Source organism: Pan troglodytes, chromosome 1, assembly GCF_028858775.2.
Source record: "Pan troglodytes isolate AG18354 chromosome 1, NHGRI_mPanTro3-v2.0_pri, whole genome shotgun sequence".
Taxonomy (NCBI): domain Eukaryota; kingdom Metazoa; phylum Chordata; class Mammalia; order Primates; family Hominidae; genus Pan; species Pan troglodytes.
In genome coordinates this window covers 87,593,194-87,620,721 of record NC_072398.2, presented here as the reverse complement: position 1 = coordinate 87,620,721, position 27,528 = coordinate 87,593,194, and the positions used below count along the sequence as shown (strand labels likewise).

General features: G+C 45.1%; 2 protein-coding genes and 3 non-coding genes across 8 annotated transcripts; 3 read left to right on the top strand and 2 right to left on the bottom strand.

The window, feature by feature from the left end:
• The first annotated feature begins 765 nt into the window (after positions 1-765).
• On the top strand, positions 766-14,935 carry FCGR2A (Fc gamma receptor IIa). 4 transcript variants are annotated; one of them, XM_054679669.2, is made up of 7 exons: positions 767-910; positions 1,345-1,365; positions 1,692-1,949; positions 5,176-5,430; positions 6,190-6,312; positions 9,247-9,284; positions 13,330-14,935. In XM_054679669.2, exons 1-7 carry the CDS (start codon positions 826-828, stop codon positions 13,501-13,503), a joined length of 954 nt encoding a protein of 317 aa, XP_054535644.1. In that variant the 5' UTR covers positions 767-825; the 3' UTR covers positions 13,504-14,935.
• Positions 14,936-16,522: 1,587 nt separating this feature from the next.
• Positions 16,523-22,169, top strand: HSPA6 (heat shock protein family A (Hsp70) member 6). Its single transcript, XM_054687507.1, has one exon. It carries the CDS (start codon positions 20,015-20,017, stop codon positions 21,944-21,946), a length of 1,932 nt encoding a protein of 643 aa, XP_054543482.1. The 5' UTR covers positions 16,523-20,014; the 3' UTR covers positions 21,947-22,169.
• Positions 19,209-19,279, bottom strand: TRNAG-GCC (transfer RNA glycine (anticodon GCC)). Its single transcript has one exon. It is a non-coding gene; the product is annotated as a tRNA-Gly (tRNA).
• A 3,544-nt stretch (positions 22,170-25,713) lies between the features above and the next one.
• TRNAL-CAG (transfer RNA leucine (anticodon CAG)) lies at positions 25,714-25,796 on the bottom strand. The gene has a single exon. It is a non-coding gene; the product is annotated as a tRNA-Leu (tRNA).
• Positions 25,797-26,484: 688 nt separating this feature from the next.
• Positions 26,485-26,556, top strand: TRNAG-UCC (transfer RNA glycine (anticodon UCC)). The gene has a single exon. It is a non-coding gene; the product is annotated as a tRNA-Gly (tRNA).
• The last annotated feature ends 972 nt before the right edge of the window (positions 26,557-27,528 follow it).

The window sequence follows — 27,528 nt, the reverse complement described above, 5'->3', positions numbered from 1 at the left end:
GCAGTTTCAGTGGGAGAAAAGGTTCCCATTTCAAGAAAAGAAAATTTCAGTAGGAGAAAATATTGTGAAAAACAAGGTAATTTTCTACTTTAAGTTTCTGTCCTATGGGTATAAAAAATAGCTGGACATTATCTTCTTCCCAGGCTCTTCTCTCCTCTTCTCCGTCAGGCTGCATTGCTGGTCATTTTTGGCTCCTGTTGGAAGCAAACTGCTCTAATGCCTTTGGATAAGATTTTGACCAGGAATTATCTTTTTTTTTTTTTTTTTTTGAGACGGAGTCTCGCTCTTTCGCCCAGGCTGGAGTACAGTGGCGCTATCTGGGCTCACTGCAAGCTCTGCCTCCCGGGTTCACGCCATTCTCCTGCCTCAGCCTCCCGAGTAGCTGGGACTACCTGCTACCGCACCCGGCTAAATTTTTTTTTGTATTATTAGTAGAGACGGGGTTTCACCGTGTTAGCCAGGATGGTCTCGATTTCCTGACCTCGTGATCCACCCGCCTTGGCCTCCCAAAGTGCTGAGATTACAGGCGTGAGCCACCGCGCCCGGCCGACCAGGAATTATCTTAAACAGAAAAAGAATACTCTAAGGAGGGGTATACCGGCCAGCAGAACAGTAACCCCTCCCCGGGGTTTTCACAAGGACACAAGCTGGTGTGTAATAGACTTATCTATAAAGCAGACTCAACTCCTAACTGGAATTGTTCCTGATTGGTTAGCAGAAACAGAATTGAGGACTGACGACAGCTGCACAAGAAGATGAAACCATTTCCTTCCTCTTTTCTAAGCTTGTCTCTTAAACCCCACTGGACGTTGGCACAGTGCTGGGATGACTATGGAGACCCAAATGTCTCAGAATGTATGTCCCAGAAACCTGTGGCTGCTTCAACCATTGACAGTTTTGCTGCTGCTGGGTGAGTGAGGGTCATTCTGAAATAGGGCAATTTCAGACACTCCTACTGCCTGGACTCCAGGTACCAGTGTGGTAAGGAGCAGGCCTGGGCCCTGGAAGCAGGGGATAGATTGAAAGAGGAGAGAGGACCCTTAATTCTTAAGTGTTCCAATGGTTCCTAAGGTCAGAACTCAGAGGTAGTTTCGTAGTCCCTGGAAAGTCCATTCTGCACCAAACATTCATGTGTACTTTGTAGTCATGAGGAGGAACAGGAAATGAGATAAAGGGGACATATGAAGTGAATACTTTTATAAAAGATCAACTGGAAACAGGATCTTGAGATGGGTCCTGGAGAAGGAAGAGCCCAAGCTCACCTCCCCAGCATTTCACATACGCAGCTAAATTTGAAGCCGTGTTCTCCTGCTCGACGTTGATCCACTCTCTTCTCTTTTACAGCTTCTGCAGACAGTCAAGCTGGTGAGTATGCCCTTTGCTTCCTTGTATTGACAGTGTTGTATCCTCATAATATGATGCTGTGTTTGCTGGGGCGGCGGGGGGGTATGTCTATTCCACTGAAAATCAAGCTTGGGTTCAGCATGGGCAGTTCCCCCATTTTAGTGGGGTCTGGGATTTGCTTCTTAGCTCCACTGAAGACCCAAGGGAATGAGGCTGCTGCAAGTACAGATCTTGAACTACATCTACAATAGGACTCTTGGGTGCCTGACCTTCCTTGGGAGCTCCTTTGGCATCCACAGTCCCTTCAGGGTTATTTATTCCACACCCCTTTCCACTCTGCCCCTCAGCAGCTCCCCCAAAGGCTGTGCTGAAACTTGAGCCCCCGTGGATCAACGTGCTCCAGGAGGACTCTGTGACTCTGACATGCCGGGGGGCTCGCAGCCCTGAGAGCGACTCCATTCAGTGGTTCCACAATGGGAATCTCATCCCCACCCACACGCAGCCCAGCTACAGGTTCAAGGCCAACAACAATGACAGCGGGGAGTACACGTGCCAGACTGGCCAGACCAGCCTCAGCGACCCTGTGCATCTGACTGTGCTTTCCGGTCAGTGGAGGAAGGCCCCAGGGTGGACCTGGGAGGGCCAGGACGGATGAAATCTGTTTACAGACAGAGGTTTGCAGGAAAGAGTGGGCATGGACTGCTTACTGGGAAGCACTGTTGTGAGTTGCTCATTCATTCCCCATTTCACCCACCCCCTTTGCTTAGCATGCGTGGTGGGGGAAGGGGGAATTTCTAATAATTTTCTCAGCATGTGTTAGGTTGTTTTTGCCTCAGTCTTGATTGAGCAAGGGGGTTACGAGGCCACAAACAGCTGAGTGTGGGAGAAGCAGAAGGAAATCCCTTACTTTAAAAAACTACCCTCCTCCTGTGGCAATGTGGTAAAGCAGAGAGGTTGGGGGAAATAGACCTCTAAAGGCTCTAAGGCAGGAGGCTGACAGACAGGTGTGTGGAGGTGGGAGTACAGAATTCAGTCTGGAAGATGAGGTCAGAGGTGAGGGGAGGGTGAAGGGTAGATCAGGCAAAGGCTGATAGGCGGTTGCAACTATTTTGACTTTTATTCCTGAGTGAGTTGAGATGGCTTTACTTAAAGGAGTCACGTGATCTGATTTAGGTTTATGTAAACATCTGACAGTGTTCAGTTTAATAGAGTCTGTAGAGAAAATGCTTCTAGATAGTATTTCTTTTTTTTTTTCCCCCCCAAGTAGCTGGGACTCCAGGCACACACCACCATGCCAAGTGACTTGTTTTTATTTATTTTTATAGAGACAGGGTCTCAGTATGTTGCCCAGGCTGGTCTTCAGCTCCTGGCCTCAAGTGATCTTCCCTCCTCAGGCTCTCAAAGTATTGGGATTATAGGCGTGAGCCACCACGCCTGGCTTAGATACTGTTTCTACCTGCTTCCAATGTCTGAAAATATAAGCACATTTCTATTGTTGTTTACTTGAGCTGCACTCTTGGTGCATAAACCCTGGAGATGGTCACAGGTAAACATTCAGTGTTTTAGATTCTCCTGTTCAACACTGAGAGGGTGATTTGTTTTTGTGGTCCTTTAAGGCTGCTGCTGTACCAGAGAGATCCTGGCTGTGGAGTCGCTTTCTGTTGATGGTGCTTTACTGAAGGGGAATAAATAAATATTGAGTTGACCTCAAAAGCTGCCTAATGACATCATAGCTCCTCTCTGTATTGGCTTCCCAGAGACAGCCGATAGTAATTCTGACTCTTCTTATGAAAATGTAAAAATATAGATAATAAAAATTGAGGGCTGGGTGTGGTGGCTCATGCCTGTAATCCCAGCACTTTGGGAGGCTGAGGCAGGAGGATCACCTGAGGTTGGGATTTCGAGACCAGCCTGACCAACATGGAGAAACTCTGTTTCTACTAAAAATACAAAATTAGCTGGGCATGGTGGCGCATGCCCGTAATCCCAGCTACTCGGGAGACTGAGGCAGGAGAATTGCTTGAACCTGGGAGGTGGAGGTTGCGGTGAGCCAAGATCACACCACTGCACTCCAGCCTGGGTAACAAGAGTGAAACTCTGTCTCAAAAAAAAAAAAAAAAAAAAAAATTGAGATCTATAGCGTTGTTAGAGAGAAGCTACCTAGTCCCACCTATCCATTGTACAAAGAAATGCAACTGATTAGACCCAAGAGCTCAGCAGTTAATGGCACAGCCAAAATCCCAATCCTGACTTTAGTTTCTGTTTTATGCCATCTCAGTAATGGTACCTGGCCTTTCATATAAACAATACTTTTTTTTTTTGGCCAGGCACAGTGGCTCATGCCTGTAATCCCAGCACTTTGGGAGGACGAGGTGGATGGATCACTTGAGGTCGGGAGTTCGAGACCAGCCTGGCCAACATGGAAAAACCCCATCTCTACTAAAAATACAAAATTAGCCGGGCGTGATGGCGCATGCCTGTAATCCAGCTACTCAGGAGGCTGAGGGCGGAGGATTGCTTGAACTTGGGAGGTGGAGTTTGCAGTGAGCCGAGATCGCGCCATTCCACTCCAGCCTGGGCAATAAGAGCGAAACTCCATCTCAAAAAAAAAAAAGAAAAAGAAAACTGTTTTTTTAAATGAATTTTTATTTAAATAAGATCGAATAAATTATATTTATTCCTATGATACAGCAATTTGATTTTCATCTTTATTAAGTCTATTGAAACTTTGTTAATAGATTTGTCCTCCGAGGTAGCTGAATTTTGGAATCTGATTACTCTGCCATCAGTGAAGGGAAGGAATTGTTGGGAGTGAGGATGTTTGTAGGCAAAAAGGAAAAAGTGATTTTAAGTTTAAAATTTTTCTTGAATGCCCCTTTTATTCAGAGTCACAAATGAATACTGAATTCACCTGTGTGAATTCAAGTCATACCTTTTTATTTCTTATGTGGATGGAAGATTTTATGCAGGGTATAGTATGGTCTGAATGTTTCCGTGCCCCCAAAATTCATATGATATGAATTAATCAAATAGCAACCCCCAGGGTGATGGTATTAGGAGGTGAGGTCTTTGGGTAGGTGATTAGGTCATGAGGGCAGAGCCCTTATAAAAGAGGGCCGAGGGAGCTCAAAGGCCTCTTCCGCCATGTGAGGACACAGTAAGAAGCCTCAGTTCTGTGAACCAAGAAGTAGGCTCTTATCAAAGAAGCTGTAAGCACCTTGATCTTGGACTTTCCAGCCCCCAGAACAGGGAGAAATAAATTTCTGTTGTTTATAAACCACCCAGTTTATAGCATTTTGTTATAGCAGCCAGAACAGACTAAGACAGGGTGGATGAGGGATGATTAAGGCTCTATCTTTTTTTTTTTTAACCAGCAACAGCATGTGGAAAAAAGGGGGGAAGAAGGCTCTACTTCTTTGCTAATACAGTTCGTGGCTGCCCACCCTCACTTCCCAAAGCTTGTACAAAATTTACCATTAAATTAGTAATCTCCAGACCACAAAAACTGACGGCTTCAGGCCCTGTCGAGTAGCCTCTACAGTTACTGAAATGCGCTCATTTCTCTACTCAAACATAGTATTTTAAATTCCTCAGAATTGTTTTAAATATCTGCTCTGCATCTTTGAAACCTCTGAAAACTTCTGCTTTTAGAAGTCCCATAGATATAATACCATATATTGCCTATAAGAGAATGCTCACATCTGTCATGAAGCATCTTCATTTCTGTCTGCCAGACATCATGTCAAGTTCTGTGAGTAACGTACCTCTGAGACTGAAAAACCCTTGGAATCTATCCTTACAACTTTTTCTTATCATATTTGTGTCTTTCAGAATGGCTGGTGCTCCAGACCCCTCACCTGGAGTTCCAGGAGGGAGAAACCATCGTGCTGAGGTGCCACAGCTGGAAGGACAAGCCTCTGGTCAAGGTCACATTCTTCCAGAATGGAAAATCCCAGAAATTCTCCCATTTGGATCCCAACTTCTCCATCCCACAAGCAAACCACAGTCACAGTGGTGATTACCACTGCACAGGAAACATAGGCTACACGCTGTTCTCATCCAAGCCTGTGACCATCACTGTCCAAGGTATGGGGAGTCTGCCAAGATGTAGGGAGGGGAGAAGAGGGGATGGACAAGGGCTGAGGTCACATGGGCCTACATGGAGGTCTGAGAAAGGCCATAGCAGCAAAATTGGGCACTGGAGCAAAGAGGAGTGGTGTGGAAGCCTGGCTAAGTATTGACCAACAAGTAGGGGCCAGAGCTTGGAGCCCTCACATCCCAGGTAATAGGTAGTCAGGCTGTTGTTTCACTTTGAAATGTAGGCCCCAGACTAAAGATGGCAGCGAAGCAGAGCTCCCTCATTGATGCAGAGGTTCCCTAAGCTCCTGGGCATTCCTAAGAGCTGAGGTTTGCCTCGTTTCTTCTCATGGCTCATGTTATAGCCATTCACTCCAGAAAGCCTGGCACGTCATGGACTGTTCAAGGCTGTGCTCCATAGAGTAATGATGCCTCCAGCTATGCGAGGCTTTGGGCCCACCCTCCGTACTGTCCCCAAGGGCTAAGGGGAATCCTTCCCTCTGCTCCTGCATGCTCACCAGTGTGCTTTCATTCATTTGGTGGAGAAACCTGGGTAGGGAGGAGGCACAAGTCCAGCCACAGAAACCCTGTGCCAGTGAGGCTGGGGATGTGGTGAGTCTTGCATTGGTGAGTGACTCAGACACAGAAGAGCTTCAGGTGACAAGCACTGGGACATAGCATTGGAGGTGGGAGGTGGGACAGGGAGAATACAAACGTTGTCATTAAAATAGTAACCCCCCATCCTGCCCTAATGTCTGTCTTCCCTAGCGCCCAGCGTGGGCAGCTCTTCACCAGTGGGGATCATTGTGGCTGTGGTCATTGCGACTGCTGTAGCAGCCATTGTTGCTGCTGTAGTGGCCTTGATCTACTGCAGGAAAAAGCGGATTTCAGGTTTGTAGCTCCTCCCAGTCCCTTTTGTTATCAGTTTCCATTTGGCCCAGGGCCTAACCCCAGACATTGCCAGAATCCCGTTCTTAGGGCTAGATACGCATTCCGATCTAGGCCCACCTTTTATTTATTAGTTCATTTATTAGTTCATCCTCAACAAGAGCACTAATAGGAGTCACCTCACAGGGTTGCCATGGGGATGAAAGAGGCTGATGCTCTTACACCAGTGCCTAGTAGGCAGTAACAGCACACAAACAGGGCTGTTGCCATTCTGGAGGAGGTGGTATATGAGGGCAGCACTTAGCTAGGGAAGGAGGACTCTCCAGGCACTGGGCCAAGGCAGGGACTGAGGCTGGGTGGGGCTTATATGAGGGGGGAGTAGATACGGTACTGCAAGCCTCTGAGAAAGAGAAATAATCCCACTAACACCTCACAAAGCACTTTGCAATTGGTTCATAGCCAACACCTCAGTTACTGATGATAAGTAAATACAGAGAAACAGAGAGAGAGAGAGGCAGACTGTGAGACACAGGGGTGTTTTTAAAAGGCAGAGCAAGCCTCAGACAGATGCCATGGCGTGGCCTTTCTGACACTCCTGGGCGTCCCCATGGGTGAGCTGAATTCTGCCTCTGGACTAGCCCTTTTCCAGGTGGGAGCAGCCCCTGAGCAGGGGAACTGGGGGTGGGAGGACAGGAAACATCTGCCAGAGGGAAGGCCTGAGCTGGTCCCATCCAATCCTGGCCCTGGTCCTTGGTCCTGAGGACTCAGGCCCCACCGCCTAATCCTGCTAACCTCCTGTGTGTCCCTCCCAGCTCTCCCAGGAGACCCTGAGTGCAGGGAAATGGGAGAGACCCTCCCTGAGAAACCAGGTGAATACAGGGTTGTCTCAGGGATTCAGTGATGGCTCACCAGGGCTGCCGGCTGGACCGGAGCCAGCGAGAAGGGGCTTGTGCGAGTTCAGCTGGGAGCCAGGGAGGGAGCAGCGATGGGGGGATGGCCGGGGCTCAAATCGCCTGGTCAACTCTGAGTCTAATTTCTGGGCCTAAAGAGGACCTTGCTGGAGATGAGAAGAGAAACACCAGTCCCAGATACAGAGGAGAGGGCGGTGTTCAAATTTCTAGGACCAGGAATCTGGTGATATTTCCAGAGCAGGAAATCAGAGATACTTTGGTCTTTCTGTGGAGCTTTGGCAGAGCTGGCAGAGGATGGGGTTAGGGGCTGTAAGACTGAGGCCAATCGGATGTGGGAGGCAGGAGTCTAAGGGGAAAGGAGGAGGAGGCCTGGAAACCCCTCGATTTGCTGAGGAATCTGCCTCTGTGGAGGGATGGGGTGGAGTGGCCAGGCTCAGCTGTCTGTGGAACACTAAGAGGAGGTTTGGGCTTGAGAAAATTCTGGGGGACTAGGGGCACTAGTGGGCTCTACTCTGTGGGCAAAGCTCGGTTCCAATGCCCATGCACTCAAGGTTGACTGCATTTTGGCCTGGTTCTGCCCCCATCACACAGTGGAGCCCTGAGCAAGTCAGTCTCCCTGATGGGGTTCAGTCTCCTCACTGAGGAAATGAGTGGGTGGCCAGGGTGACCTCTCAGGTCTTCTAGATTTGACATTCAGGTGGGAGTATGTAAAGGAACTTCCAGGAGGATGCCAGGCAACTTCCAGACTGTAGTTAAAGTCAGAGCACAAAGGAAACCAGTGCTTTCTCTGGGGGCTTCCATGACAGTAGGAACAGGCAGGAAAAAGGCTGTCAAAGACCCCACCTCAGATGGCTGGAGTATGATTCAGAGCAGAGCCAACAGATTTAAGAGCTTGAGCAAAATATCACTTGTTCAGCTGTGCTTGCAGCAAGGTTGCATGTCCACTGGCCAGGCCCAGTGGTGATAGGGGCCTGTGTTCACACCAGGGCCAAAGCAGATCTGGAAAATACAAAGTCCAAGCAACTGGATTATCTGTCTTGTTGTGTGGTTCTGTCTACACTGGCATAAGCACACTTCACGAGGCATTTTTGCAGCCAGGCATTGGGGCTGCATAAATGGTTTTTTAAAAATCCTTTCCCAAAAGGCAAAGCTGGGTTGCTGGAATTGTTGGGGAATGTATTAGAATGGGAATTCAGAATGTGGTTTGCTGCAGAATTTACAGCATGGCAATAAAGGCTCTCTGTGTTCAGGGGGTGAGAGAAGAGACTAGATGCATTGTCTCAGATGTCTCCCGACTTCCTGAGAAATGCCACTTTGCAAATACTGGGGCTGCTTTTCACACTGGCAAAGTCAGTTTATGACAAAAACATGAGGCAATTAGGTGTGTTTTGGACACTAACCAGAGAAAGTCCTTTCTTCCCTTCCTCCCTCCCTCCTTCCCTCCCTCTCTCCCTTCCTGCCTTCCTTCCTTCCCCCTTCCCTCCCTCCCTTTCTCCCTCCCTAAGCTCCCTCCCTGCCTCTCTTTTTCTCTCTCATGTTACTTTCTCTTTCTGTCTTCCTTTTTAATGCCATGGAGTACTATATTCTTCAAAGTTCCAACAAAGATGCACTACATTTGGACAATGTGGAAATGGCCCTCAGCCTTCTCTTCCTGATGTGGTCAGCAAAAATCTGGACTTTACTTCACTCTGATGCTGAACACCCCGCTCCACGTCTTCCCCAGTATCTCAGATCCCCAAGCTGTCTGGTTTGCTTCTAGGAAAGCTCAGCAATTCCCTGAAAAGAGTGTGGCCCAAGTGACTGCTTCCCTCCACCAGTGTGGCCTGTGGGGAAGGCTTGTGGCTGGGTGAACCCAAGGGTGGGTACATGAGGCCATATTTACTTAGCCCTTGGCCTTACAGGACTGTGTCAAGGGGTCAGCAGTCCTTGCCTTGAGTCTGGTTATGGTTTTGCAGCCTCAGCATCAGCATGGGCAGGCCCTTTTCAACAGCAGTGCCCTGGCTAATCTTTTTCTTTTTCCCCACAGCCAATTCCACTGATCCTGTGAAGGCTGCCCAATTTGAGGTGAGTAATCCCAGCCATCTCCTTTTCCTCCTGCCTTGTCCCTTCTCTCCTGTTTCCTCTCTTTTTTGCCTTTGTTAATGCAAAATTAAAATGGAGACTGGGCCTGAAAACTCCTGAGCAAACAAAGCCACCCAGGCCTTAGAAATAGCCTTATCATTGCTTAAACTGCAAACATAAGTGAAACTCAAGTTGGATTGTAACTAAAAATAGGTAATACTTAACTTGGATCATTTCTGGTAAATGTTTATGTTAGACAGAAATAAGATTTAACCCTAGCCAATCGTAAGCAGCCAACTAACATAATTATGTGACTAAGAACACTTCAATAAGGTACCTCACCCAAAAGACAATTATGTAACTGCAAACCTATCAAATTTCTTTATTTTTCTTCCACATTTTCCCAATTAATATTTGTCTCTGACTTTCTGTCATTAAAACATTAGACCTCTTTTTGTTTGGTGTCACCCAATTCATGAATTGCTTCTTATTCAAATGAATTCTTTAAAATTGTATTGTGCCTTAGATTTTTCTTTAACAGTTTGGTGTCAGAAGTAGGATATAAAGTAGAATCTCCCCCAAAGATCCCTAAGAGCAATGGGTGACCAGGCATAGGTACCCATTAAGCCCATTGTGTTCACTGGTTTCTTCCTGTATTTGTGAGTCATTAGGTAAGTCCCTCTCAGATATCAGGCTTGCAACTTGTGTCCTGAGCTCTCTGAGTTTATTTGAGTAATTTTATTTCTCATTTGATTCAGCAGTTAATCTGGGTATTTGACAAGTTCATCTGTTTCCAACAGGAACTATACTAGGTCCAGTATAGTGTACTAGTTTCCAGACAAGGTCTGATTTCTGGATTGGGATCCAGAGGTCAAATTGGGTACTTGACAGATTGAACTAGGTGTTCAACAGAAACTGAACTGGGGGTCCAGTTGGAGTCCTCAGGTAGGTAAATTTCAGAAGGGCAAGATATTATGGCTTTGTCAGAATGTACAGAGTCTGGGACTCCTCCATCTGAAACACAGTGATTCTTATGTTCAGATAATATGGGCCCAGAACCTGTGACTTTCTAGAGAAATAGGTGTGCCTTACCTATTGAGCCTTACCAGAGATGACTTAAAGTTGCAATGGTCACAGTGAGGATGTTTAAATCTAGAAAAAATTGTTGATTTAAGGGATGCATTGGGAAAAAATGAGATCCCAAATGTCTCAGAAACAATGATAAATAATTTTGATTGGTATGTAAAGGTTTCTAAAAGAATGATTTTAAAAAATAGTCTCTCTAAGTAAATCTTTACAATGTGCTAATAAGAAAGTATTCTAAACCTATTAACCTCTTTGATTGCTTGCTTTTTCCATCTGAACCTACTCAATGCTAACCTCCTTAAAAAATTAGATCCTCAAATGCGCCAGGAGTATCTACAACAACTAAATTTAACTCTTGTTATTGCACACATGAACTATTATAAAAGCAACCACTAAGGCTAAAAATAATAAAAACTAATTGGAAATAGGCCAGATAAACTAGATGTCTCCTTAGTCGCTCATTTAAAATTTAATCCACAGTCTCAATAAGATTGACTCCTAATAATAGGTGAAAATGCCCCAAAACTCCTTCTTGGAGAAGCTTCGTACCCTTTCTCTGGGCCTTTGAGTTGTGTAAATGTTTTTAAAACACAAGCTTCAGCAAAATGACTCATCAAAAAGAAAAAAGGAGGAATTTTTTAGAAACAAACTGGCAAATGAAAAATCTTAATAGTCCTCTCCACAAATATCAATAAAAAGTGTCAGCCATCTGAACAGCTAACTTTAACCAGAGACTAGATCCAACTAATTAGTTTTATATTATTATACCTGGCACATGGCTAAACTTTCAGAACAAAAGCCATGAATTTCTGTTTGCATCTTTCTGTATGTTTACATATATCTACACATGTGTATGCTATTTGTACATAATATTATTCTATCTCCAGATGGTATTTATTAGAAACAGTATTAAAGGAGCTCAACTGGCCTAGAGAAAAATAAGCACTTATATAAATTACATATTTTCTCAGAAGGAAAGAACTTTGCCAAAATGCTTTTCAACTTCATATGACCTGAGTAATCTTTAATAAATAAGAATATTGGTATTAATGAAAGTGAATATTCTACCTAGTTTTACCCAAATAAGCTCATGTTGTCTGCTATACAATTTGTCAGAAAAATACCTTGAGATGACAGGTAGTTGGTTTTGTTAATATTATGTTTGCCACTTTAACTATGTTAAAATGAAATGACAGGTATTCATTAAATATCTACACCATTTCCAGATAAGACAAACTACTAAAACAAAAACAAAAAAGTGTTCCACTTATCTTTTTCTCTCTACCTGATTGTTTCAGAATTTGGAAACTCTTATTAAATATTTTTATTTTCAATCTGGGTAGTTGCATAGGTTCAATAAGAATCTATTCTCCTTATGACAGGACATAATTGGGCAAGTCCTTGGCTTGGCTTCTTAGCCGAGAGAGGCTTTTAAAGGTCTAATCTGAGATTTCTCAATTACTAGATAGTTTTTAAAAACTAAAGTTGACTGATACAAAGTCAGTAAAGTCTCTTGGATATCACCAAAGCTGTGGCTAAAATATATTTTAAAATTACTGTTTTTATTATACCTGTATAAATAATCAGGTCAAATTTAATGAAACTAGATTTATTTTTGCAAAAAAGTCAACTTTGATTTTTGGTAAAAATGGAAAATAAAAATATTTTTCTCCAGAATAAAAGAGATTATATTTTAGTAGAAAACTATTGTGCATCTATTGTCAAATTCTAGGCCTGTTCATTTTCTTTGAAGTTTTATTATCTCCCTATAAACCAGATTGACTCCTGAATTTTTGTTTTTTAGTTCCACTAAAAACTAAAACTGCCCTTTTCCAAAGCTCTGCAAACTGAAACGGGTGACTTCAAGCTTCAGAAAAATCACTGCAACAGAGCACTTATGCCTTAATGCCAATCTGAATGCCTGCTGCTATCTGGGTCACTCAGAGAGTTTACCAGAATGTTTAATGAAATAACCAGAGACATTCAAATTGCAAACCAGTAAAGCACATCACATTGCAACTGCTATCTTCAGTCTACCATTTAAACTTGCCTCAAACTCACCTCTAGAAATTGTTTCACCTAGCTGCCCTCTAAACTCAAAAACTAAGATCATAATTTGCTCCAAATATTAACTTTGTTTTTTTAATAGAAGAATACTCTGAATTCCTTTCAAGCAATACAATCTAAAATGAGCAAGTTAGCCTCAATAGCACCCCAAAATAGAAGTTCTTGATATCTTAACAGCTTAACAAGGAGGAGCTTGTGTTCCTACTGATGTCAAAAGAAATGCTTGAAGATCTCAGCTGGCTTTATGGTGATTCTAGAACTGGGCAACACTTGCCTCCTTAAATTAGAATAAGGTTTCCAATGAGTTACAGCAGAGGAGATTGGCTTCATAGACAGAAAAAGGTCTGAAGAGAGCAGAAACAAGGAATTTAAAGTGGATTGGCTATTTTAAAACTGGTTAAAGTTGCAAAAGACAGGAATAGGGAAAAAGAATAATAAATAACTGGTTGGTTAACATCAGGTTACTCTTTTTTAAGGATGCCAATTGAAACTGGCCTGTTTGGGAAATTAGATTTTTAGGTTATTAGGTTATTATCTCTCTCTCCTGATTTTTCCAAAGGCCAGATAAGAATGTAGTTTCTGTTTGATGACTTGAAACTTTATCATGGGTGATTCCACTTTGATTTTTAGTCTGTTCTGTTTGGGCCTAGTGCAGGAGCTTAGTGCAAAACAATAGTCTCCTAAACTTTAAAAGACTTTAAAGAACATACATGAGTTTTTCATCAGATAATATTTATTTGTATTCATTAATTTATTTGATTGGTTAAGTCTTGGCTCCCGAGAATCTTTGCTTACAGGAATTTTTCAATCTTTGGCTATTATTCTCCTTATAGTTATTGTATTTACCTCCCCGGTGTATTGAATTATCCTATGGGTTTTAAATGCTTTCCTGCAGCCACCTGGACGTCAAATGATTGCCATCAGAAAGAGACAACTTGAAGAAACCAACAATGACTATGAAACAGCTGACGGCGGCTACATGACTCTGAACCCCAGGGCACCTACTGACGATGATAAAAACATCTACCTGACTCTTCCTCCCAACGACCATGTCAACAGTAATAACTAAAGAGTAACGTTATGCCATGTGGTCACACTCTCAGCTTGCTGAGTGGATGACAAAAAGAGGGGAATTGTTAAAGGAAAATTTAAATGGAGACTGGAAAAATTCCTGAGCAAACAAAACCACCTGGCCCTTAGAAGTAGCTTTAACTTTGCTTAAACTACAAACACAAGCAAAACTTCATGGGGTCATACTACATACAAGCATAAGCAAAACTTAACTTGGATCATTTCTGGTAAATGCTTATGTTAGAAATAAGAGAACCCCAGCCAATCATAAGCAGCCTACTAACATATAATTAGGTGACTAGGGACTTTCTAAGAAGATAGCTACCCCCAAAAAACAATTATGTAATTGAAAACCAATCGATTGTCTTTATTTTGCTTCCACATTTTCCCAATAAATACTTGCCTGTGACATTTTGCCACTGGAACACTAAACTTCATGAATTACACCTCAGATTTTTCCTTTAACATCTGTTTTTTTTTTTTTTTTTTTTTTGACAGAGTCTCAATCTGTTACCCAGGCTGGAGTGCAGTGGTGCTATCTTGGCTCACTGCAAACCCGCCTCCCAGGTTTAAGCGATTCTCATGCCTCAGCCTCCCAGTAGCTGGGATTACAGGCATGTGCCATCATACCCAGCTAATTTTTGTATTTTTTTTTTTTATTTTTTAGTAGAGACGGGGTTTCGCAATGTTGGCCAGGCCGATCTCGAACTTCTGGCCTCTAGCGATCTGCCCGCCTCGGCCTCCCAAAGTGCTGGGATGACCAGCATCAGCCCCAATGCCCAGCCTCTTTAACATCTTTCCTATGCCCTCTCTGTGGATCCCTACTGCTGGTTTCTGCCTTCTCCATGCTGAGAACAAAATCACCTATTCACTGCTTATGCAGTCGGAAGCTCCAGAATAACAAAGAGCCCAATTACCAGAACCACATTAAGTCTCCATTGTTTTGCCTTGGGATTTGAGAAGAGAATTAGAGAGGTGAGGATCTGGTATTTCCTGGACTAAATTCCCCTTGAGGAAGACGAAGGGATGCTGCAGTTCCAAAAGAGAAGGACTCTTCCAGAGTCATCTACCTGAGTCCCGAAGCTCCCTGTCCTGAAAGCCACAGACCATATGGTCCCAAATGACTGACTGCACCTTCTGTGCCTCAGCCGTTGTTGACATCAAGAATCTTCTGTTCCACATCCACACAGCCAATACAATTAGTCAAACCACTGTTATTAACAGATGTTGCAACATGAGAAATGCTTATGTTACAGGTTACATGAGAGCAATCATGTAAGTCTATATGACTTCAGAAATGTTAAAATAGACTAACCTCTAACAACAAATTAAAAGTGATTGTTTCAAGGTGATGCAATTATTGATGACCTATTTTATTTTTCTATAATGATCATATATTACCTTTGTAATAAAACATTATAACCAAAACATTCTGTTTACCTTTTCAGGGCTGTATTGATTGGGGTGTAGACTGAACTTTCCGGGGTCTGTTTCTTTTCGGTGATGAAAGTCTTGAGAAGGTAGTAATGGATAAGATGTGAGGGAGAGGAGAGATGGAGATTTGGAGTGTAGGGTGAGTGCCCCTCTTCTTAGAACTGAATACTCTTCTTCTAATGAACTTGTATTCTCGTTTCCATGTCTTCTTCCCTTTCCTTCTATGGCAAATAAAGCATTCACTTTGTTTTGGAACACAAGTTCTCAGAAAGGCAAACTTCAGGTGAGTCGTCAGTGGAGACTGCTGACTTCCTGCACTGCTATTTTCCCAGTGCAGTTACCAGAAGGATGTGACCTTCTCAGAGAAGTCATTCCAGGCAGATTAGAAACATGACCCACAGTCTCCTTGATGGTTTGGTGAGTGCCCTTAAAGAGCCTTCCATTTTCTTGGGACACAGCATCACTGTGCACAATTCTTGCATTTGAAAAGTAGCAGCTTTCTCTGTTGGATAGTTCACATCGATTTTTAAGGAGGCTATGGAGCTTCCACCCACCCTTCCAAACTCTATGTATTAGTCTGTCTCTATGTATTAGTCTGTTCTCACGCTGCTATGAAGAAATACCTGAGACTGGGTTATTTATGAAGAAAAGAGGGTTAATTGACTCACAGTTCCTCATCGCTGGGGAGGCCTCAGGAAACTTACAATCACAGCAGAAGGCAAAGGAGAAGCAGGCACCTTCTGCACATGATGGCAGGACAGAGCGAGTGCAAGCAGGGAAGGTGCCAGACACTTATAAAACCCTAAGCTCTTGTGAGACTCACTCACTATTATGAGAACAGCATGGGGAAACCGTCGCCATGACCCAGTTACCTCCACCTGGTCCCACTTTTGACAGATGGGGATTATGAGGATGACAACTCAAGACGAGACTTTGGGTGGAGACAGAGCCAAACCATATCACCCTAGACAGAGGCTCCTCAAATATGTAAAGCCTTGTTAAATCCTGCTTTTACATTAAAATGCACCCAGCAATCTGACTGCTTCTCAGTATTCTACTCCTACCACCCTGGTCCAAGCCACCATCATTTCTCACTTGGATTACTGCAATAGCCTCCTGACTGGCCTCCCTGCACTCACCCTTGCCATCCTATAGTCTATTCTCACCACAACAGCTATTGTGATCTTTTAAAAATGTGTGTCATATTTGTCACTTCTTTTCCCCAAATCGTATACTATCTTCCCCTTGTGGTTGGAGTAAAGGCTAGAGCTTTTCCAATATTCTACAAGATGCTACAGGATCTTGCTCTTCACTCTCTCTGACCTCATCTCCTACTGCTTTTCCTTGCTTGCTGTTGGTCACTCTTGCTCTTCCTTGAACGTGCCAATTATACTTCTGCCCAGAGCCTATGTTATTTCCTGTTTCTGGAATGTTCTTTCTCATAGACCCACATTATGCCTCATTATGTCCTTTAGGTCTTTACTCACATGTCACCTTATCAGTGAGGTCTCCTTGATCATTCGGTATAACCCGTCGTCCTCCCATACTCTTAATGTCCCTTTCCTTCTTCATTTTTCTCCATTGTGCTTATTACTACTGATGTACTATTAATATATGTTTACTGTTTGTTTTGTGTCTGACTTCCCCACTCCTCTCATTAGAATGTGAGCTCCAGGAGAGGTCTTTGTCTGTTTTGTTCACTACCACATACTCAGAGCCCAGGTCAGTGTCTAGTGCATAGTAAAGTGCTTAATAAATATGTGCGGAATGAGTAAATTCTTTGACGTTTGAAATCAGAGACTTTAAACTGGAAAGTCCTTAGAAACAATGTAGTCCAATCTCTTCATTTTAAAACGGAGGAAGCTGTGGCCCAGACAGGTGAAATGACTTGTTCAAGGACAAACAGGTAGTGGATGTCACTGACTTTTATATATATATAGTTTGGATTATATTACAAATTTTGTTCTATAGTGAAATGGTTTGGCTGTGTCCCCACGCGAATATCATCTTGAATTCCCACAACACATGGGAGGGACCCAGTGGAAGGTAACTGAATCATGGGGCAGGTCTTTCCCATGCTGTTCTTGTGATAGTGAATAAGTCTCATGAGATCTGATGGTTTTAAAAAGGGGAGTTTCCCTGCACAAGCTCTCTCTTCTCTTGTTTGCCACCATGTGAGACACGACTTTCACCTTTTGCCATGATTGTGAGGCCTCTCCAGCCACGTGGAACTGTAAGTCCATTAAACCTCTTTCTTTTGTAAATTGCCCCGTCTCAGGTATGTCTTTATTAGCAGTGTGAGAATGGGCTAACACATACAACTTGCTTTTTTTTGTACTCAATATTGAGTCGTGAGCTTTGCACCACATTAGAATGTCTATTTAAGTCATTTAAGGTCGGTTCTATTTTTAAAGCTACTCAAACTAAGCTACTAAACATAAGTGGATATATTTAAGTGTATGTATAAAATTTATACTAGGCCAGCTGCAGTGGCTCATGCCTGTAATCCCAAAGCTGTGGAAGGTAGAGGTGGGACTGATTGAGGCCACGAGTTCAAGGCTGCAGTGAGCTGTGATTGCATCACTGTACTCCAGCCTGAGGGACAGAGCAGGAACCAGAAAAAAATAAAATAAAAAGAAACAAACAAAAAAACCCCCAACAACCCTACAGTGGCTCTTTTAGAAAAAACAAACAAACAAAACCAAAACTGTACTGCATGCATAAGCTCCCCTATGCTATGTTTGAACCACTCTGAAGAGATCAATTAAAAAGAAGTGAGTGATATTGGAAGCATGCCTCTGTGATGCTGTGGTAACATTCATAGGCTGCGTTAGGGCTATGCCTGTAACTCTTGGAGATGAGTGGGTAAGTGGGGTTTTGAGGTGGCTGGGGGCTGGAAGAGAAGGTTGGAGGAGCCCACACAAGACAGCCCCTTAACACGCCGGGGCACAGAACCCCAGGCTGGGCCAACTTTTCCCTGCTGAGGTGAAGACCCGTCTCTTGCAGGCCGTTGGCAAATGTCTTGACTCTGGCATCCAGGTGTGACCAGCTTAGACCCTGAGAGTGAGTGAATTTAAAGTTGACAGCTTCTTTCCCTTTTGGAGTTATGAAATAGGTTACTTCTTTTCAAGGACAGTTTGATTTTCAACTGTGTAAGTCATATATTGCACATTTGTTTAAACATTCCCTTTTTTCCTGAACTGATCACCTTACCAGTACGGCTGATCCTCTCAAGCAGCAAACTCTACCAGCTGTCACTGGTGCTCTCGGAGAGAGGATTAACCAAGAAACCCAGCCCAGGAACAGTACTGACCTCTACTTCTGGACTCCTGCCTCCCTCTTAAAAAGTCCCTTGAACTTCCTAGTGGGTTCTAACCTGTCAAAGGAGAAAATAGCCATCTATGGAGTAAGGGTTTTTAGTTTCTCTTTTTACAAATGGAAGTTTCCTTTGAATCAGGCAAGTAACGTTAAATAGAAGCCAACTTTTAAGTTTCTCTAACACACTGCTAAATTATAACACCAGACTATACCACATACTCTCCAGCTGCCAGCTATTGCAGTTGCCATCCTTGTTACTATAGTGCTGAGTATCTGTGCCTGTCATGCATGAGAGAGGGGGTCGATTCCCCGACGGGGAGGTCACGGAAAATTGTGTGAGGATTTTGTCAACCTTCAGAAGTCTCAGAAATGTCTCCTTGTTTTGGCTTTCAGCGGAAATCCGAACGCCAGAAGATCTGAGTGGAATGTTCTGGATTGAAGAAAGTGGGAAATGGCCTCAATTCACAAAATCACAGCCTGATAGAAACCAGTGTGACTTTACTGCCCAGTGAACCCATCTCGTCCTCCAGCCTTTAGGAGGTAGGTTGGACTGGAGCCTGCAGTAGTTTACTCTCCACCTGAGTCCTGGTCTCCGGCTGGGAACCCACTTAGGCTATAGAGAAAAACGCACACTGTGCCTCTCCACCGGGCCTCTGGAGACGAGGCTCCTCGGGGATACAAACACTGGGGAGAACATGAGGGACATCCCGACCGTACACTGCGTCCTCCTTTCCCAGGTGTTGCGTTCTCTCTTGGGCTGAGTGGCGAGGTCTCTCCCGAGTCCCAGGGCCACAGTGCAATGTGACATCTCCTTTGTGGAAAGTGACTGGTAAAGGAGAGAGAACAAAACTGGAGGAACGTAAAGTCTTCGGCCAGCTGGTTTAATTTATTCAAGAGTGATTAATCCTAGATGAGAAAAAGAATTGAAATGGATCGGAAAAAGGCTGAGAGTGCATTGGCCGGGAATCGAACCCGGGCCTCCCGCGTGGCAGGCGAGAATTCTACCACTGAACCACCAATGCTACTGTCGGCTAAAGACCTGCAGTATTGTCTCTTAAAGCTCACTATCTCTGGCCATTCACTAAGGAACCAGGCACCATCTTAAATCGCGGTTTGGAAAATATTTTGTTCAAGATAAAACCGTTTTAAGATATACGTGTATATATCTTATATATCTGTATTCGCATGGTAACATATCTTCGGCCTTCCTGAGCCGCTGGGCTCTCAGCGGCCCTCCAAGGCAGCCCGCAGGCCCCTGTGTGCCTCAGGGATCCGACCTCCCACAGCCCCCGGGAGACCTTGCCTCTAAAGTTGCTGCTTTTGCGGCCTCTGCCACAACCGCGCGTCCTCAGAGCCAGCCGCGAGGAGCTAGAACCTTCCCCGCATTTCTTTCAGCAGCCCTGAGTCAGAGGCGGGCTGGCCTGGCGTAGCCGCCCAGCCTCGCGGCTCATGCCTCGATCTGCCCGAACCTTCTCCCGGGGTCAGCGCCGCGCCGCGCCACCCGGCTGAGTCAGCCCGGGCGGGCGGGCGGAGGCTCTCAACTGGGCGGGAAGGTGCGGGAACTTTCGCGAAAGTTCGCGGCGGCGGGGGTCGGGGGAGGCGCAAAAGGATAAAAAGCCCGTGGAAGCGGAGCTGAGCAGATCCGAGCCGGGCTGGCTGGAGAGAAACCACAGGGAGAGCCTCACTGCTGAGCGCCCCTCGACGGCGGAGCGGCAGCCGCCTCCGTGGCCTCCAGCATCCGACAAGAAGCTTCAGCCATGCATGCCCCACGGGAGCTCGCGGTGGGCATCGACCTGGGCACCACCTACTCGTGCGTGGGCGTGTTTCAGCAAGGCCGCGTGGAGATCCTGGCCAACGACCAGGGCAACCGCACCACGCCCAGCTACGTGGCCTTCACCGACACCGAGCGGCTGGTCGGGGACGCGGCCAAGAGCCAGGCGGCCCTGAACCCCCACAACACCGTGTTCGATGCCAAGCGGCTGATCGGGCGCAAGTTCGCGGACACCACGGTGCAGTCGGACATGAAGCACTGGCCCTTCCAGGTGGTGAGCGAGGGCGGCAAGCCCAAGGTGCGCGTGTGCTACCGCGGGGAGGACAAGACGTTCTGCCCCGAGGAGATCTCGTCCATGGTGCTGAGCAAGATGAAGGAGACGGCCGAGGCGTACCTGGGCCAGCCCGTGAAGCACGCAGTGATCACCGTGCCCGCCTATTTCAATGACTCGCAGCGCCAGGCCACCAAGGACGCGGGGGCCATCGCGGGGCTCAACGTGTTGCGGATCATCAATGAGCCCACGGCAGCTGCCATCGCTTATGGGCTGGACCGGCTGGGCGCGGGAGAGCGCAACGTGCTCATTTTTGACCTGGGTGGGGGCACCTTCGATGTGTCGGTTCTCTCCATTGACGCCGGTGTCTTTGAGGTGAAAGCCACTGCTGGAGATACCCACCTGGGAGGAGAGGACTTCGACAACCGGCTCGTGAACCACTTCATGGAAGAATTCCGGCGGACGCATGGGAAGGACCTGAGCGGGAACAAGCGTGCCCTGCGCAGGCTGCGCACAGCCTGTGAGCGCGCCAAGCGCACCCTGTCCTCCAGCACCCAGGCCACCCTGGAGATAGACTCCCTGTCCGAGGGCGTGGACTTCTACACTTCCATCACTCGTGCCCGCTTTGAGGAACTGTGCTCAGACCTCTTCCGCAGCACCCTGGAGCCGGTGGAGAAGGCCCTGCGGGATGCCAAGCTGGACAAGGCCCAGATTCATGACGTCGTCCTGGTGGGGGGCTCCACTCGCATCCCCAAGGTGCAGAAGTTGCTGCAGGACTTCTTCAACGGCAAGGAGCTGAACAAGAGCATCAACCCTGATGAGGCTGTGGCCTATGGGGCTGCTGTGCAGGCAGCCGTGTTGATTGGGGACAAGTGTGAGAAAGTGCAGGATCTCCTGCTGCTGGATGTGGCTCCCCTGTCTCTGGGGCTGGAGACAGCAGGTGGGGTGATGACCACGCTGATCCAGAGGAACGCCACTATCCCCACCAAGCAGACCCAGACTTTCACCACCTACTCGGACAACCAGCCTGGGGTCTTCATCCAGGTGTATGAGGGTGAGAGGGCCATGACCAAGGACAACAACCTGCTGGGGCGTTTTGAACTCAGTGGCATCCCTCCTGCCCCACGTGGAGTCCCCCAGATAGAGGTGACCTTTGACATTGATGCTAATGGCATCCTGAGCGTGACAGCCACTGACAGGAGCACAGGTAAGGCTAACAAGATCACCATCACCAATGACAAGGGCCGGCTGAGCAAGGAGGAGGTGGAGAGGATGGTTCATGAAGCCGAGCAGTACAAGGCTGAGGATGAGGCCCAGAGGGACAGAGTGGCTGCCAAAAACTCGCTGGAGGCCCATGTCTTCCACGTGAAAGGTTCTTTGCAAGAGGAAAGCCTTAGGGACAAGATTCCCGAAGAGGACAGGCACAAAATGCAAGACAAGTGTCGGGAAGTCCTTGCCTGGCTGGAGCACAACCAGCTGGCAGAGAAGGAGGAGTATGAGCATCAGAAGAGGGAGCTGGAGCAAATCTGTCGCCCCATCTTCTCCAGGCTCTATGGGGGGCCTGGTGTCCCTGGGGGCAGCAGTTGTGGCACTCAAGCCCGCCAGGGGGACCCCAGCACCGGCCCCATCATTGAGGAGGTTGATTGAATGGCCCTTCGTGATAAGTCAGCTGTGACTGTCAGGGCTATGCTATGGGCCTTCTAGACTGTCTTCTATGATCCTGCCCTTCAGAGATGAACTTTCCCTCCAAAGCTAGAACTTTCTTCCCAGGATAACTGAAGTCTTTTGACTTTTTGGGGGGAGGGCGGTTCATCCTCTTCTGCTTCAAATAAAAAGTCATTAATTTATTAAAACTTGTGTGGCACTTTAACATTGCTTTCACCTATATTTTGTGTACTTTGTTACTTGCATGTATGAATTTTGTTATGTAAAATATAGTTATAGACCTAAATAAGCTTTTAAAACTCCTTCTTGTTTTTCATTCCAACCAATCGAAGTACAAAAGTACCCAAAGGCTTTCAGAAGCAGAAAATGTTGGGGTGGGTGCTGAAGGAGGAATGTGAAGAATATTCCTGAGACCGTGTGTATGATTCCTATAGGGGAAGGCAGGATTTGGAAAAGAATTTGAGGCCAATACATTGGAACAGTACTGAAGAGTTAGGGCTGGTAAAGAGGAGAGGATTGAGACTTACAATGCAGGAAGAGAGAGGGAGAGATGTGGAATTGGAAAAGCAGAGAATGAAGAGAAACTTAAGTACTGGCAGTGTTTCCATGTGTGATCTTATGATTCAAATTCTGTATTTTTGTCATAGGAACCTGGTTGAGTTTGTCAGTCTAGGTGTTTTAATAACACTAACAAATAGTTTACATGCTTATTAGCTGTTTGTAATCATGTCACTTTATCCATTGTTCTTTTAGAGAAGAGACTCTGAGTCCTGGACTCTGGAGGATGGTATATGTCAGAGGAAGTAGATCTGGTGGTATGATTAAAGTTACTATTGACTTTATCTATGTCAGAGAAATAGTATGATCCCATGTGGTTTCTGCCCATGGCATAATGAGGATGTTGGAACAAGACTCTATAGATTTTCAGCCCTGCCACTTTATATACTGTGCAAATTAAACTCTCCAAGCTTCAGTTTCCCCTTCCCTGCAGTGGGGATGATGATGATGATAACAGTACCAACCTCCAGACTGTTGTGAGGGTTCAATTAATTAATATATGTAAGAGGCAAAGAAGAAAGGTGTATAATATACTATCAACAAACATTAGCAATTACTATTAATTGTTAGTTGGGTGATAACTATGTACCAGGTACTTGACATACACAATCTAACTTAATCTTCACAGTAGCATTATGGAATACTATCTTCTTTTTGAAGATGAGCATTATGAGGTTCAAAGAGGTTAAACAATTTATTCAAAGACACAAAGCTATAAAGTGGGGACAGGAAGGCTGGAATGAAGAACCCTGTCCTGCCTGAGTCTAGAGCCTCAGCATGCCACCTTACAAATAGGCCATAACTCCACTTATTACCAGACCTTCCCCTAGATGTTTTGAAATTGGTCATATTATTCCTTTGAAACACAGCTGGATGCTGAGCCCCGTGAGAAAAAGTGTGCATTTTATTGTATACTTGCAGAGACAGAGTCTTGCTCTGTCGCCTAAGCTGGAGTACAATGGCGCGATCTCAACTCACTGCAACCTCTGCCTCCCGGGTTCAACCGATTCTCCTGCCTCAGCCTCCCCAGTAGCTGGGATTACAGTTGCCTGCCATCACACCCAGCTAAGTTTTGTATTTTTAGTAGAGACGGGGTTTCACCATGTTGGTCAGGCTGGTCTCAGACTCGTGACCTCAGGTGATCTGCCCACCTCAGCCTCCCAAAGTGCTGGGATTACAGGTGTGAGCCACCACGCCTAGCTAGTTGTATGTTTTTTATAGCAAGTGACGGAATCTGCAAAATATCCTTAGGCACAACTTTACTGCCAGTTGAGTCAATGACAATATAAAAGCAAGGATATTTGCCTTTGCTTTGTTGGTGTAAACAAAATAATCAAAAGGATAACCTTGTGTTAGTTCCCAGTCAATCCAATCCAGAGTATATTTGCCCTATGCGCATTGGGAGATTTATTTTTATCTCAGAAATTATGGGAGAGCTTGGCTAGAACAATGCTACATTATACATTATATTTCTTAGGTTGATTTTTTAAAGACGGAGAGAAGGTTACACTAACAACTCACTTGTCCCTGGCATTCATTTCACATTTTTAACTGCCCTCTTTTCCTGGCCCTGGCCCAAGTCTTACGCAGCCTGGCTTCACATGGAAGGAACCTGAAAAAAAAAAAAGAGAGAGAGAGATGGAGTGACACGTACATCCTGCATTACATTCTTCCTTTCCTGAATCTCATCTCAATTCTCAACATTGACCCCCCTCAACCTGTTTGAACTTCTCAAGAGGATTGATGGTACTCACTTTTATATAGTTTCTTAGTATTGTGATAGCATGCCTTTTCTCCTTTTAAAAAACCCAACACACACAGAATATAAGAAGAAAGATTTTTATCGTGTTTAGTTGTGACATATCAGATCCTCCCATTTGAGTGCAATCTGTTTTTCTATAGAGAAATATAAACAAACTTTATTTACTTTTAAACGTCTGTTGATCATTTTGGTTTAGTTTCTTTGGGGACTGTTTCTTGTATACTAGGTATCTAAAAATCCTTATATTGTATGTAGTCTTAGTTTGATTATTGTAATCACAACTATGTCACCCAGTTCCAAAGGGGGGGAAAAAGTTTGAACAAATTAAATCAGAACACATGCCCATTATTAAAAAAATCAATTCTTGGTACAAGCAGTTTCTTGCCCCCTTCCCAGGTCCTACTCCTCACAGGCAACCACTTTCAAGTTGTTGGTTTTTTAAAAGAATTTTTGATTTTGCAATAATTTTAGATGAACAGACAAGTTGCAAAGATACTACATAAAGTTATTACTCTATATCCTTTCTACTTCCCCTAATGTTAAAACCTTACATAACCATGTTATATTTATCAAATCTAAGAAATTGGCATTGGTATAACATTAATGACTAACTGTAGATTTTATTCATTTTACTTTTTTTTTTTTTTGGACACAGGGTCTCACTCTGTACCCCAGGCTGGAGTGCAGCCTGGAGTGAGCCGATCTCGGCTCACAACAACCTCTGCCCCCTGGGCTCAAGAGATTCGCCTCAGGCTCCCGGAGTAGCTGGGACTACAGGCGCGAACCCCGGGTACTTGGGAGGCTGAGGCACGAGAACCGCGTGGACCCGGAAGACAGAGGCTGCAGTGAGCCAAGATCGCGCCACTGTGCTCCAGCCTGGGGTACAGAGTGAGAACCTGTCTCAAAAAAAAAAAAAAAAAAAAAAAAAAAAAAAAAAAAAAGGCTGGGGAGCGGGGCAAGGCAGTGGAGAACCTGATCCTTACCAAAGTTTGACACTACTGCGTTAGCGTTAAAAAAAAAAAAAACCCAGCTAAGACTGTAGAGCAAATTAAAGGATCCTGAGTTGAGGGCGTTCTCTTGTTTAGTCAAAGGAGATGGTATCTGCCTGCCTTAGTGTGCTTGACGCACAGAAAGGGCTCAACACATTGTTGTTGAATAAAAGAATGGATAAATTGACACTGGGAAGTTGGAGTCCAAAGTTAATCTTAGTCTCAACTGCTCCCTGATTTCATAGACCAGACTCCAGCCCACGATACAGGAAAAATAGATTTAGTTCTATATGCGCAGAGAAGCACAAATAATTTTCGTAAATGTAGATACCTAGGATAAAAGGCAGTGTTGACCGATCGAAAAGTCTTTCTCTAAGAATTCAAACATAATTGCTGGTTGGTTCAAATCAGGAGGAAAAGTAAGGACGGAAAACATACGTTGTCAGGAGTGGGATTCGAACCCACGCCTCCAGGGGAGACTGCGACCTGAACGCAGCGCCTTAGACCGCTCGGCCATCCTGACACACATTTTACTGCGCTTCCTAATTTCTCCTAATTTTATCATATACTGATGGTGCACGCTATCAGGTCACATTAATGTGTCTATTTACTGTTTCAAATAAAATTCTAACTCTCTCTAGACCTTGTCGCAAAGCGGGAAAAATGAAACAGCCTCCGACAGCTCTTTCCTCTTTCCTCACTACCCAAACTAAACCTTAAGGCTCCATTTTCCCTGGCGACTCTTCGAGTGCCCCTCTGCTTCTGTAGAGGGGTCGAGCCATGTCAAGGTAGACCCTGTGTCGGCCCGTCTCCCTCGGATCCTCCGCACCAATCACTGTTGCTGAATCCGACACCCGGCGGATCCAGTGCGGAGTCTCGAAGAGCTGCGGAGCTGGGAGCTACGGGACATGAGGAGAGCTGGGGGGAAGAGAAGACGGCGGAGGAAAATCCCCCGGCGGTGCTCAACTGCGGCTTTCTCTCTCGGCTGTGAGCCGGCTCCGCCCTCCAGCTTCCAGAGCCGGTGGCTTCTGCGTTCACCGCCCCGCGCCGTTTGCGGGGCGGGGCTGATTCATAAGAATCGGTTCTCACCAAGTGAGGGCTTAGCATGTTTAACCTCAGGATCATAAACAAAAGACACTACTAGAACGGTCGGGAAAGTCATACGCTTTGCTTATCTTATATACAGATATCTAAAACCCCAAACGGGGTACGCGTTGGTGGTATAGTGGTGAGCATAGCTGCCTTCCAAGCAGTTGACCCGGGTTCGATTCCCGGCCAACGCAAGGGTTTTTGTCTTTCCTTCTACGAAAAACCTTTCGGAGTCAGAACCTATAGCGCGCTGTGTATCCGTTTTACGCCTCAACGAGGTATCCGTTTTAGGCCTCAACGAAACTGCAGCAATACCTCACTTTCCGTACTCGCTTCCTGTCTTTCCCCTGGCCTCTTTCTAAACCCAGGCGTTTTTTGAAGGGATTAAATTCTGATGGTTCTTTCCTCCCTTCCTTCCTTTGTAAACTTCCAACTCTTGAGGAATCTTTGGGATCATTTCAATCCTGGGATGAGTCTTAGCTTCAGAAAGGGGCTCTTGTGTCTTCACTTGCGAGGTTCGTTCGCTAGCCACGCACTATTGAGCACGTGAACTTGGCTAGTTTCTCTAAGAAACAGCATTTTCAAATTTAGTCTTAGTAAATAAATCAATTGAAATAAAATTAATAAGTGAAAATTTTAAAATGGATACTTAATAACTCAACCATTGGAGAAGGTTTCAGTGCATTTGAAACAACGTGGCTATTGAATCTACTTTTTCAATTGTAAATTTTATGAAATCTAAATACGGATTTTTTTCCGAAGAAAATTTCCTTTCCGAGTTGAAATGTGCCGTCTTTAAGTGTAAAATACATAGCGATTTTTGAAGACTAGCTAAGAAAAAAAATACAGCCAATTAATATTTTTATATTGATTACTTGTAATATTTTGCATATGTTGGGTTAAAGAATAGGATTTGTTATTAAAATTATCACCTCTTTCTTTTTACTTTTTAATGTGACTATTAAAAATGACATGTGGGACTCGAATTATGTTTCTACCGTAGTGTGCCAGTCTAGAGAGTAGAAATATAACTTTGCCAACAGTCAGCGACTTTCCCTGAAAGCATGCTGGTAGCTTAGGAGTATCTTTTTCTAAAAGACAATTTTCAAAAAAAAAAAAAAAAAACTCACGGTCGTTCTCGTTAGTATAGTGGTGAGTATCCCCGC